At 31.5% G+C, this 13,219-nt stretch overlaps 4 protein-coding genes across 5 annotated transcripts; 1 reads left to right on the top strand and 3 right to left on the bottom strand.

Moving 5' to 3' along the window:
- Positions 1-38: 38 nt before the first annotated feature.
- Bsg25d (blastoderm-specific gene 25D) lies at positions 39-4,885 on the top strand. Its single transcript, XM_074245280.1, has 2 exons — positions 39-257; positions 1,045-4,885. Exon 2 carries the CDS (start codon positions 1,095-1,097, stop codon positions 3,981-3,983), a length of 2,889 nt encoding a protein of 962 aa, XP_074101381.1. The 5' UTR covers positions 39-257; positions 1,045-1,094; the 3' UTR covers positions 3,984-4,885.
- A 672-nt stretch (positions 4,886-5,557) lies between these two features.
- On the bottom strand, positions 5,558-7,064 carry Mbf1 (multiprotein bridging factor 1). Its single transcript, XM_074245297.1, has 4 exons — positions 6,968-7,064; positions 6,824-6,875; positions 6,587-6,747; positions 5,558-6,172 (listed from the first exon to the last, which is right to left on the bottom strand). The coding sequence occupies exons 1-4, from the start codon at positions 7,040-7,042 to the stop codon at positions 6,017-6,019; spliced, it is 444 nt and encodes a 147-aa protein (XP_074101398.1). The 5' UTR covers positions 7,043-7,064; the 3' UTR covers positions 5,558-6,016.
- Positions 7,065-7,780: 716 nt separating this feature from the next.
- LOC141528611 (uncharacterized) lies at positions 7,781-10,831 on the bottom strand. Of its 2 annotated transcripts, XM_074244757.1 has the most exons (5): positions 10,729-10,831; positions 10,395-10,652; positions 9,801-9,911; positions 9,099-9,584; positions 7,781-9,012 (listed from the first exon to the last, which is right to left on the bottom strand). In XM_074244757.1, exons 2-5 carry the CDS (start codon positions 10,494-10,496, stop codon positions 7,837-7,839), a joined length of 1,875 nt encoding a protein of 624 aa, XP_074100858.1. In that variant the 5' UTR covers positions 10,497-10,652; positions 10,729-10,831; the 3' UTR covers positions 7,781-7,836. The 2 variants fall into 2 exon arrangements, with proteins under 2 accessions (XP_074100858.1, XP_074100857.1); XM_074244756.1 differs by lacking the exon at positions 10,729-10,831 and having other exon boundaries at positions 10,395-10,677.
- A 1,041-nt stretch (positions 10,832-11,872) lies between these two features.
- On the bottom strand, positions 11,873-12,856 carry LOC141528844 (microtubule-associated protein 10; the record flags this gene model as incomplete). Its single annotated transcript, XM_074245095.1, has 3 exons — positions 12,829-12,856; positions 12,175-12,496; positions 11,873-12,101 (listed from the first exon to the last, which is right to left on the bottom strand). Coding segments are annotated over exons 1-3 (579 nt in total), but the record flags the coding sequence as incomplete, so codon positions are not given.
- Between the last annotated feature and the right edge of the window lie 363 nt (positions 12,857-13,219).

The raw sequence follows: 13,219 nt of genomic DNA, 5'->3' as shown, positions 1-13,219 counted from the left end.
TATATGCGTATATATTTATACATGCATAATATATGTCTGTAACCTATAAAAATAATAATTGTTTAGAAGCTACTGAGAAACCAACTTAATCACCTAGTTTCTAAGAAAAAAAATATATTTGAGCTTATTTAAATATATTTAGTGCTTCAATAATTAAAATTCATTTGTTTAAACAATCAGTGAGAGGTTAATTATAATTATTTACTAGTACAGTTAACCTGCTACAGTTAATTGTTCAACAATAATTAATATTTTTGGTAAAGTATTTTCTTAATTACCTATTTAAGAAAATTCATTTTTTTTTTATCACGTGGTTTATAAATTGATTTAAAAATTATTTTTTAAATAACAGCTGATGCTGAAAATTTTATTTTACAATTTATTTATTGTGAAAAATAATTATATAAATTTTTGTAAATAACCTAAATAATTTTTTAACTCATTAATTTATTTTTAATAAATAATTGCATTAATGTAAAAGTAAAATTGATAGCAAACATTTTTGTTTATTATTTTTTAAATGAAATTTTATTAAAATAATTAAAAATCTAATTTTTCAAATAAAAAATAAAATAAGACATCAAAAATTTTTATTAATTATTTTTCATTTTTCAAATTAAATAAATTAAAAAAAATAATTATTTTATAAAACAGCTGATGCTAATTTTATTTTACAATTAATTTATCATGAAAAATAATTATATAAAATTTTTTGAATTAACCTAAATATTTTTTATTAATTAATTTTTTAATAAAAAAAATTAAATTAATGGAAAAATAAATTTAAGACTGCAAAAATTTTTATTAATTATTTTTTAAATAAAATTTTATTAAAATAATTAAAAATCAAAATCAAAATATTTTTAAAACAATAAATTAGATCATTTGTTCATTAAAAAAAATGAATCTGACCTTGCTAAATAAAATGCAATAAAAATAGTTACCTAATCTTTGCGTCACAATAAATTACACTTCAAGGTTAATTTTACTCACAATATTATACTAATAAATAAAAAAAAAAAAAAAAAAAATATTTATTTATAGGTGTGTGGGCAAATAATGAATTAACATCACCCAATCGAAAATAAGATGCAATGGAGTCCAGCTGCGATCCTTACGAGCAACGTTTGCTGTCAGTGTTCGAGAGTTGTTTGGAAAAAGGTGAGTCTGAATTGACGGAAAAAGGTCTGCGAAGTCTCTGCGACAAGCTCCAATTAGAGGAGCGTGGTGCGGAGTTGATCTCAAATTTACTGAACAAAACTCCTGGAAAAGGTAATGTGTATAAAATATCCTTTGAGGCGTTCCGCAACGGGCTGCTGACGCTGCTGGACTCTCAAGAAGAAGAACTTCTCGATGACAAGGTGATCGAGAGTTCGATTTTAAAGCGAGTAAACGCGCGACAGCTGGGAGTCGGCAACGGCGAGTTGAATATGCTGCTGAAGAATTCTATCAGCGACGGGTCAGTCAAGAGGATGTTGGAGCAGATCTTCCAGAAGCTGGACAGCGACGAGGACGGACTGATAACGTTCAACGAGTTTTTGATGCTGTTTCAGAGCAACTGCAGCCTGGAAGACGGTTCTTTGGGTACAGAGTGGAGCGACGGCGAAGAAGGCTGCAAGAGCAATTTTACAATGCTCGGTCCTGATCACACTGGCTTCATAGACCGCCGCAGTGTCATAAATCTCTGGCAATTAGCCGGAGTCAGCGACGCGATAGTTCTGCTGAATGACCTGGCAATTAGCGCCGCTGGTAATATTAATCTCTCTGAATTAATGAGTGTCTTAACGCAAGAACTGCAGAGCTTAGCTCACGAGCCGAAAGGCTCCGAGATCACCAATACACACTTGGACATCCTGAGAGCGACTCTGGTGCTTTATCAGGAAGAAGTCCGGTCTATCAACGTGCTGGTGGATCAGCTGACTCGCGAGAGAGACAAGCTTAAGGTAGACGTGGCTGAGGCCAATGAAAGAGCCAACATCTTGGCCCAGGAGATCGACGAGAACCACGCCAAGCTCGAGAAGTCTCGCTACGAGCAGATAAAACTTATTGAATCTCGGCATGGAGAAGTTATCAAAGATCTCACCCTGCAGCACGCCTCTGAAAGAGAAGCTCAACTGGCTAGCTTAAAGTCTCTCAATGAACAGCTTCAAATTTTCCAGCAAGAGGAACAAGTTTTCAGAACCAAACTTGCAGAGGCGCTGAATGACAACCAGAGTTTGGAAGTTGATAATCAAAATTTAAACGATCAAATTGATAAATTAAAAGTTTCTAATGGGCAATTGTTAATACAGGTCCAGGCGCTTGCAGCAGAGTGCGATGAAGCCGAGCATTGTGATGACAGGGAAAGCGAGCAGGTTATTTCGCTGGTGGACAGGATTAAGAAACTCCAGGATGAATCTTCTTTGTTGAGAGATCAGAATGATGAACTCACTTCGGAGATTGAGCTGCTTAAGTCGAGGTTTAGTGAAAAAATTATCAAATTTTCTAGCATGACCAGTGAAGACAATTCTACGGACTACGAGCCTTTGGGAAAGGTCCCGGAGTTTAAGAAGGAGGATAAAGTGTCTCTGCCGAATGCGATAGCAGGAATAATTAATGACTTGAAGAGTATTAGCATTGATAAGGATTTTAATTCTGATTTATTGCAGAGAAATATCTCGGAGATTATTAATGAATTGGAAGGACATTTTGACAAAGCTAACGATGATAAAAATCTGGAAGAGAAAGAAAGAACGGGCTCCTTGAGGGACTTTGTTGTTTCTAAAACTAAGAGGAGTGTCATGTCCTCTGAAGAGTCGATTGGTAAAAAATTGCGCGATTATCCGCCGAGAAAGGGCGAGGTTGATAAGGCTAGATGCGTGTCGGTGAGTGTTGATGTCACGGATGGGAATGAAGAGGCCCTGAGGAGAGACAGGGACAGACTGAGCAGCTTGCTGGCGGAGCAAGAGGCCAAGCACAGCTGCGAGAAAAAGCGGCTTGAGGAGCAGTGCAAGAAATTTGAGACTGACTTAGAGCTTTTGAGAAGCGAGTATTATTCTTGTGAAGACTACTGGGAGAATAAGCTGGAGGAGGAGCGGGCGATTATGGAGCAGGAGCAGAAGATCAGCGATGATAAGTTGACTGAGTTGATTAATAAAATCGCTGAGTACGAAGAGCAGTTCAGCGGGGCGGAAAAGAAGGGAAGGTTGTCCCCGATTGAGGAGAAGTTTGCGCTGGAGCAGTCTTACACTGAGCTAGAGGACGAGTTTGATGAGTTCAGGAGAGAAATGCAGGAAGCGCTGGAGGAGAAGGAGACTGAGATTAGTTTTGTGAAGGAACAGCTGAAGAAGAAAGAGTCCGTTGATGCTGGGGTTCAGGTTGAGGAGGACAAAAGCAAAAGGTTGAGTTTTTATGGGCAGGCTTCCAAGTTTGAGCCGGGGAAGCTTAATAAAATTAACGAGGATTGCTTTTGTAGAGATTCTGGAATCCAGGAGGCGGAATTGCAGAGATTGTTGCAGAAAAAGACCCAGAGCGCGCATTTTAAGTGCACCAGTCTGATGAAGCAGAAAGAGTGCCTTGTTAAGGAGATCATGGAGCTCCAGAATTTTAGGAATTGTCATGTATATCCCAATGATGGACAGGGAAAGGTTGACATGAATTTTATCAAGAGCTTGATGATGAAGGTTCAGGTGCTGGAGGGCAAGAAGAAGAGCTTGCAGGTCAGTCTCAAGCATCAGAAGCAGTACACGGATAAAGTTATTGAGTGCATTTGGAAGCAACACTTTAGTGAGAGGGCTAGTCTTCAGCATGTTCTTAGAGAGACTCAGGGCTCCTTGAAGCAGTATCTTGAGGTTAATAAAATTCAGATGCAGAAACTTGCCAAGGCGGATTTGTTGATTAAGGATTTGTATGTTGAGAATGCCCATCTCAAGGCTAAGGTTGACAGACTTTGCGAGAGGTGTGTTATGCTCGAGAATTCTGAAGCCAGGTCCACTTCTGTATGACCTTGGGAGGTTGGTTTGTCGAAGTAGGGGTTAATTTTTAAGTACATTCCGATGTCTTGCACTTGAGATTATATATTTTTATAGTCGCGGATTATTTCTAATTGTAATTTTGATTTATTAATTATTAATTATTCTAGGGTGAAAAATTTGTTTTGTAAAAAATTTCAAACTTATTTGTCAAGAATTTTATTTTTTAGGTGAAATTAAAATTTTTGACAGGAATTTTTTTTTTTTAGTGAAAAAAATTTTTTTAATTTGGAAAAAAAAAATAAAGCCTTTGATAAATTTTTTGCCTTTTTTTAATAAATTTTTTTTTTTTTCTCAAAAGTACATAAAAAAATTAATAATTTAAAAATTTTTTTTCACCAAGAAAATTAATTTTTTCAGCGAAGAAATAAAATTTTTCATTGCAAAATTGTTCATTTTTTATAAAATAAATTTTTTTTTTCAGTATAATAGTATTAATGTATTTTTAAATTGAGCAATTTAATTGGTGATTATTTTGATTTGTTAATTGACGGTAAAATTTTAATTTTTAATTTCTTGATTCCCCCAAGAAAACTTGACATTTTTTTTTTTAATAAATTTTTGAAGAAATTAAAAATTAAAACACTTAATAATTTTTTTTTATTTAAAAAATTAGTCAATTAACAAAAAAAAATCACCTCATGACTTGTCGAAGGTATTTATATAAAATAATGTGCCGTAAAGGTATCCGTAATGCGATATAATTCTAAATATTGTTAAATAATAATTAAATTTATACCGCTGCCATATTATTTATTAACATGGCTAAACAATAATCTCACGCCTTGTTGATAAAAAACAAAAAAAAATAGTTAATCGGTGCTGTTTAAGATTTTTTAATAATAATAATAAAAAAAAAAAAAAAAAAAAAAAAACTAATTGCCTTGATGTATACTTTAAGATGTAATTCCACCTTATTCCATCCGTTTGATAATTATAATTATAATTAAATGTATTGATAAATAATTAATTTTTTTTTTTCAACTTAAAAATTTTTTAAAACTATTTTGATACATTATATGTGATTTATTATGAACAAATGTATATTTAATCTAATAAATTTATAAATTATATTTAAAATTGTAATTTTAAACAAATATTTGTTAAAAATGTATTTCACGTTAGCCAAAGAGGTGAAAAAATAATTAAAATAACAGTAGAGTTAATTAATTATCTGTACATAGATTAAGTTGTAGATTAATTAATTAATTTAAAAAATAAATGTAATGTAAAAATTTATCACATCACGTTAATGTTAAAATAAAAATTTTTGGAGTATTAAAAACATTTAAAACTGATTAATGTGTTATAAATTTTATTTACACTACTTTAATTAAATATTTATTATTATTATAGGTATAAATGCAGTAAAATATTTTTGCTTTAAACATATTTTTTAAATTAATTATCAAGTAATGAAAAAGTTTATATTATAAACTATACAACTTAATTAAATAATGACAGAAAAGCCAAGTTTATGCATTTACAGTAATAATAATATTTAAAGTAATAATTACAATAATAAAGTAAATAATTGCATTCAGTAATAATTATGCATCTGTTTTCTTCTAATTACATTGATAAAGTTCATACAAAATATTATTTTTCTTAATTAATAATCTATTTTTTATAACACATTTATTGTTAATTCACTTATTATTACTACAACTCTAAATAAATTTATTAATTAAGTTAATTTAATTTAAAGTGATGTAATGAAATGTCCGTGTAAAAAAAAATCCTCTTAAAATTTTCGTTTTTTTAAGATCTTAAACAAACGACAATTTTAAAACAATTTTCTTTTACATGGGTGAAAACAACTTTGTATTATGATCTTAAATATTATTATTATCGGTAGTAGTAGTAATTATGCAATTTACTTGTTTACCTTTGAGATTTATTTTTTTAATCCTTTTAAAAGTTTTTTTTTTTTTTTTTTTTTTTTTTTTTTTTTTTTTTTAGAACCATTTGTTAATTCAATGATTTTTTTAATGGCCTGCTGAGCCTCATTTCTTGGGGTCGATGATTGCCAGTAGTGTTCCACGGTCTTTGCCGCGAAGTTTCATGCCAAGTACTTTTTCTATTTTTCCAATTACCATTTGGTTCGGTATTCCACGACCTGCTTCGTAGTCGTTGATAACTTGGGCTTTTTCATTAACTTTCTGTTGGCATTAATTTTATTTTGTTTATATTGATACACAAAAACATCAAAAAAAATTTTTTACAATAAATACAAATAAATTAGGGCAAAAAAAATTTTTTTTATTGAAAAAATTAAAAAAAAAAAAAAAAAAATTTCACTTGTGAAAAACTTGAAAAACTATAAGTGTAATTTTTAAAAATATTTTTTAGCTTTAATTTAATGAATAAAAAAAAAATTAAAAATGTCGGCTAACTCCATTTTCCATAAAAAATCAAAAATTGTCAAATATTTAATAGACATATGCCTACAAATAAAATTTGAATAAATTTTTAAAGCCCTAAATTATTTTTTAAATAAATAAAAAAATTACTAATTTAATTTGAATAAATTTTTAAAGTCCAAAATAATTATTTAAATAAATAAAAAAAATTACCGTAGCAAGATCTTTTTGCGACAAGCCTTTATTTTGTCTTCCTTGTTGAATCAATTTTCCCAAATCCAAAGGAACAGTCTCATGTTTAAGTTCTTCTGTCTCGCGATCTAATTTAGCAGTATTTTTTGTGTTGACATGCTGCTTATTTGATCCACCTCCCCCTGCGAAAAAATAAACAAACTCGACTCGTATTTTTTATTTATAAATAGTAACATAATTAGCAATAATCTGACTTACATTTAACTTGAGTGTCGACGGGGACACCTTGGCGACGAGCGGTGTTAACGGCCTGGAAAAAAATAATTATTCAATGCAATGATGGAGAGTATAATTAATTAGAAAAAACAGGAGTAAATAAAAAAAAAAAAAAAAAATCATTACCTTTTCGGATTTCATTGCTGAACCTTTGGGGACTCGCTTTCTCAGAGTTATCGGTACAGTATCCCAGTCAGACATTTTTAGTTGCTTCAGAAGACAATTGAATTAATATTTTAATTGATATATTAGTAATTGCAGTTGCTAATATCGGCTTTTAAATAATCGCTCACGTAGTCTGATTTAGCTGTTTCACGTTATACGCAAACGTATCTACGTATTCTACCTACAGGGCAACGATAATAATAATAATAATAATAATAATAATAATAATAATAATAGCAATAATAATGGTAATGGTAAAATTCTAGCAGTTTCTGTTGAATTTTATTCACTCCAAAATTTATAGTTCTCTTATTTGTCATTATTTTCTCCAGATGGCAGCATTCACACTTTTTTTTGTAGCGGTCCGAGCGGCCCGGTCACGCCACTAGCGGCCAAAATTACAACCAAGGCGCCTTTATTTAATTTATTTAATAATACTGAAGTTAACGGTCAGCTGTCAATTTTAAACATTTTTTTAACAAATTAATTATAATAAAAAAATGCTTCTAAAAATGTTCACTTGTAATTTTTATTAATTTTCACGTGAGTAACTTTTTAATTAAATTTTTTTTTTAAATAATTTAATTGCTACAAAATTCTAAAAAAAATTAAAAAAAATTGCATTTATAATTTTTAAAAATTTCTAAATGTCAATTTTTTTTTCTCATTTATTTTTGCCATAATTTATTTGTTAAAAAATTCTAAAAATTAATAAATAGCTGCTAAATTAATTTTTATTAAAATGTTTTGATAATAATTAAAAAAAAAATAATGTAATTTACACATGTAATTTATTGAGATATAAGTACAATGACTAGGCCGTGAAAAAATTAAAGTCGAGTGACTTCGGAGCTTTTAGCAGTTCTGTCTTTGCTGCCGGAATGACTAGATTTGCGATGCCTGCCCTGGTGATGATGGTGATGATGATGATGGTGATGTGAGTCATGATGGTGATGATGATGGTGGTGTGCATTATCCTGGTTTCGTTTCTTAGTCTTCTCAGCAGTCCCGGCGGTAGCAATAGTGGTCGAGCTGCTTTTGTCGGATTTATCCAGGCACTCGCAACTGTGACTAGAATCTAGTTCACTCTGATAAGGACTCTGGACGAGCAAGCTCTCGGTAGACTTTGTGGGCTGAAAGTGTCTTTGCGGCCCCGTAGAGTAGGCAGTAGAAGTGGACTTTCGATTAGACCCGGAGCTCTTGCGACTGTGCGACTTTGGTCTTTCTGCACTGTGAGTTTTAGCCGCAGTGTCCAAGTACCCGTATCCAAAACCGTAGCCTCCGAATGCTTTGGTGGTCAAATTGTCCCAGGATTTTGGCTTGGAGTACTGGATGCAGGTTGGAGGCCGATGCTGGACGTTGGGGTCCCAGTAGAGGGTATCTGTGCTGAGAGAGGTCGAGCAAGATGCTCCGCTTTCGACGTTTGTAGAAATTTCACTGCTGGTGATGGAATGAAGGCTGTGTCCTGATGCTCTGGAGCAATGATTTGGATGTTGCTGTTGTTGCTGTTGCTGCTGCTGCTGCTGCTGCTGCTGTTGCTGTTGTTGTTGTTGCTGTTGCTGTTGTTGAATTTGTTGCTGCTCGCTTCGCATTTTTCTCTGCTTTTCTCTCCTCCTGCGACCTGGAACGCAATTAGGATCGCAGCAAGGACTAGCTAGATCATAAACATCCAGACTCGCTCCCTCTGCAGGCTCGCGTTGTCGCTGATTAGCGCTAGAAATACAAGCTACACATAAATTATTGTGCATAGTAGAATGTGCGTTGTCTTCTTTGGTCGAAGATTGTAATTGTGATTGTCCAGCGGGTTTATGCTGACCGCTGTTAGCTTTATTTTTAGCCGGAGTAGAAGGCAATCCATTAGTCTGGTGATAGCTGTATCGTCCTAAGCTGACGTCATTGGAATTCTTAGATAAAAAATAATGATGATCGCTGCGTGATCTTGGAGGACCTATTGTCACCAAGCAAGCAGCACTCCGAGGTATAAGGCAAGGTCGACCGTCTGTATACTGTAATTTTGATAATATAAGCAATTTATTGGTAAATAATCAATTATTTAATAATTATTGATGGAATAGTAGTTTATACAACTTACAACGCTGTATAAAAGTAAGTGCTCAATGGAAGTAGCGGGTCGGCAGCAAGGTAAATTCGAGGTGAATCCAGTCGATCCAGTGTCTCGATCCTCGTCGTTGACGCCGCAATTAGGCGCCTTTTTTCTCGCAGGAAGCGAGTGAGTCTTCCATCTACCCATTAATATAGACCGCTCTCGCTCGCATAGTCTGTCAAGTTCAGCTAAACGGGACTGCAGGGCACGCTGGAGCTCTATGTACCGCATGTGTAACTCGACCTTTCTCACACAATCTTCAAAGGAGACGACCATACGCATACGCGAGTCACAATTCTTTATGAAATTAACCAGTGTCTTGTGATCCGCGCGGTCCATTTCATGTCCGTTGATTGACAGAATAACGTCACCTTCTCGCATACCGGCTTTGAATGCCGGTCCATCGTACTCGACAAAGTCCACGTAAGTAACCATTTCTATTTCCTGCTCACGTTTGTAGTGGATTCCGTAGCTCTGCAATTAGATTTATAATAATAAAATCATTTAATCTATTACTTTTAATTTATCTATTCTAAGAACAGATTTAATAACAATTTATTTTTAAATTCAACATGTTTATTAATACCTTTAAAGTTTTTTCATATCTAAATAAAATTTGTAGTCACAATAAAAAAAAAATAACAAGAATGAATAATAATAATAATGATAAAAAATGATACGTGCACTTACTTGCAATGTGAAACCATACGTTCCGTTCTTCTTTTCAACAATAATGGTACGTCTCCGTCGATCCTCGTCAGCTCGTGTTACTCTATCCAATGGTGATCTTTCCAGGACAGTCTGATAAAAAATTAATGACATTAATCAACTCACCAGTAATTAATACACCACTCCTGTTTCAAATTACGCAACTAATTAAATCTTGGATCATTTTATTTCGTATCTAAGTACTCTGAAGCATATGAAAATCTCCATTAGACTGGTTTTATTATTAGAATCTAAATCAGTCGGCATAAATATTTATAAATTATATGACTAGGTAATTTTTATCATCTAATTTTCCGCAGACAGTTTAACATCTCAAAAATAAGGTCTAAAATTAACTTAGCAAATAATTGATAATTTAAAAAATTTTGTAACAAATAAATTATGGCAAAAAAAAATTGACATTTAAAAATTATAAATGCAATTTTTTAAAAATAATTTTTTGGAGTAAATTTATTTGTTAAAAAAAAATTAAAAAATGACAGCTAAATTTAATTTGATAAATTAGCTCCGTAATTTGAATCTAAATTATCAAAAAATAAAGCAAAAAATAAATACACATTCAACAATAGCACTCCAATCATCTTCGTCAGCACTATTGTCATGGTTGCCGGTTCGTCGAGCAGCAACAGCCTCAGAGTTTTGCGGTGAGTCGTTCATCCTGCTTGTTTTTATTCACCACCGGTTAAATAAATAATATCCAGCCGTCTGGACAATTCAGGCGTTTGTTCCATCTTCCACTGGATCACTCAGTATCCGGGCGTCAACGTCAGTAGTCATTAGGCCTTTTGACTGTGTTTAGGCACTACTGATCGCCTAAAAGACTACCAGTCTGTTATATGATTAAGGAAATACGTTACTAACGCTACTGATGGACAATTTATTATAATACCTCGGGGTTGATCCGGACAGAAATTTATTTTGCGCAAGCGCCACAATATCGGCGGTCTACAACCCCTATCTCCTCCATCCACCACCGCTACTAGTTTGGCTTATTTTTATTCCATATAACCCAATGACTCAACAAATGTAATACTACCAACGAAAACCACTGTGTTACTCATGTCAGTGTGTCATCTACAATCTTAAATCCTCCAAAGGGTGACTGTCATTATTATTTCTTCCGGCGCATGTGCTTTGCAGGAAGATATTTAATTGCTAGGCCTCGCAATTAATTTTTCTCCCGGTCAATATTTTCCTGAAAATTTATTTTTTATTATTATTGATTTATTTATTTGTCCTAATTAAATTTTTTTTATTAATTCAGATTCTAAATGTACTTTTCTTTTCTTCCTTGATTAAAAAAAACGATTTAAAAATTTTTTTTAATTTTTATAAAAAATCTAGAAAAAATTTGAAATATTTTTTTTTTATTTTTTAATTAAAAAATTATTGCAAAAAAAATTTATTTTCAAAATTCTATTTTTAGAAGCTTAAAAAAAAATTATGAATGCAATTTTTTTAAATCAATTTTCTCTACCTAATTAGATTAAAAAAAAAAAAAAAAAAAAAAAAAAAAAAAATTGGAAAGATTAAAAATAAAAAAATTTTTAATCCTTAAAAATTAAAATCCTCTTTAATGATTAATCAATGAATCAGGGAACCTACTTGTGCTAACAATTAAGAAGTTTTGCTAATTTAAAAAATTTTTTTAACTAACAAATTATAGTAAAAAAAATTATTTAAAAAATTCCATTTTTAGAAGCTTAAAAAAATTATAAATGCAATTTTTTTTAAATAATTTTCTCGACCTAATTTATTACTCAAGAAAACTAAAAAAAAAATTGTAAACGATTAAAAAGAATTCATTCTTTTAAATAATTTAAAATTGCACTTGGATTAAAAAAAACCATTTTAGAAAGATTAAAAATAAAAAATTTTAAATCATTTTTTAATCCTGAGCAATAAAAATCCTCTTGATTGATAATCAGAGAACCTACTTGTGGTAATAATTAAGAAGACGTTTTATTAAACGTCAAAGTAGGCTTGTATGATGATTCAAAAAGACCGAGAGGTCTAGATGATTGACAATTAATCGGATCAATATTATCTCTTGTTGTTGATTTCTTCCCAGAAAATCCAGGGCTTACAGCACTTGTGGAGATTCTCTCGCACTCAAAGACATTGCTGTCATCCAGGCTTTTGAATAAATACGGCTTCCTATTATGGGGAATCTCAAATTGAGTTACCAGCTTCTTTCCGAAGCACGAAGCTCGGATGAAGACTGTAACATTGCCTACGACTTGTCCAGTAGCTGTTTCAATCCTGGAAAAAGTAAGTAAGGGTAATTAGTATTGAGTAATTATTACTAATTAATTTTATAAATTTACAGACTTACGTGAAGTTATTCTTGAGCGATTTGGAAGCATCTGAGCTCCTGAAGACATGCTCTCGTAACAATCCATTCATAAGCTCTTTTATCTCGATCTGGTGGGCGCCAATGTGCATCACGTCTGGCAAAACACCTGCCGGAAGTTTTTTGTAGACTGACAGTGTCACTGGGAAGGTGTGGAGAGGCTTTTCGAGGATCAGATTAGGTAGCGCGAACAAACACGACTTTCCTTTGCGAAAGAAATTGTGAGCTCCGCTTTCTGGATCTTCTTGATAAATATTTACGGCTGGTAAGCTTAGAATCTGATAAAATTTAGATATAATTGTATCTAGTATTTACACTGCAAATATAATTTTATTTTACAATATTTAATTTTAAATAGTATAAAAATTCTTGGAGTATTTTTTTGCAAACACATCACGGAAAAAAAAAAAAAAACACATGAGAAGTGCGTTTTAAATTAGAATTTCTGTTCTTTAATGAAGAAATCTAAAAATGCTTTAAAAAAAATTAATTAAATATAAATAAAAAATGAAGAATTTACAAATATCATGTTTGTTAATTTTTTTTAAATATTTACTGCAATTATTATTGCAAAATATGATAAGAAAAATTGCAGACATGTCAAAAATATTTAAATTAATTTTTAAACATAAATACTAATATTTTTGTCTGCAATTTTGATCATTTTTATGAACACTAAAATCATCCGACATGTAAAATTTATTTTATTAATTAAAAAAATATTTAAAAAATTTTTTACATGTCAAATTTTTTTTCTAATAATTTTTTTTAAAGCAAAAATTCTAAAAAACATCACCGATAATTTTATTTTCATCCAAAAAATAAAACAATAGACCTTAGCTCGCTAATTTACATAAAAATAAAATAAAAATCATACTTTAAAAGACACACAAGTTTTCGCCGGCATAAATTCATCATGCATAGCTCGTACAGTCGGAACGCTGACTCTATCGACCAAGAATTCAATTAAAAATAATTTCTGCTCTGTCATTTTAAATATTCACAAAAATTTTATTCTTCTTCTATT

This window comes from Cotesia typhae, unplaced genomic scaffold (assembly GCF_013202065.1).
Source record: "Cotesia typhae breed Kobodo isofemale line unplaced genomic scaffold, CoteBio_Ctyphae contig_44, whole genome shotgun sequence".
Classification (NCBI taxonomy): domain Eukaryota; kingdom Metazoa; phylum Arthropoda; class Insecta; order Hymenoptera; family Braconidae; genus Cotesia; species Cotesia typhae.
Note: the sequence above shows the minus strand (reverse complement) of the source record. Positions and strands in the feature narration are given on the sequence as shown.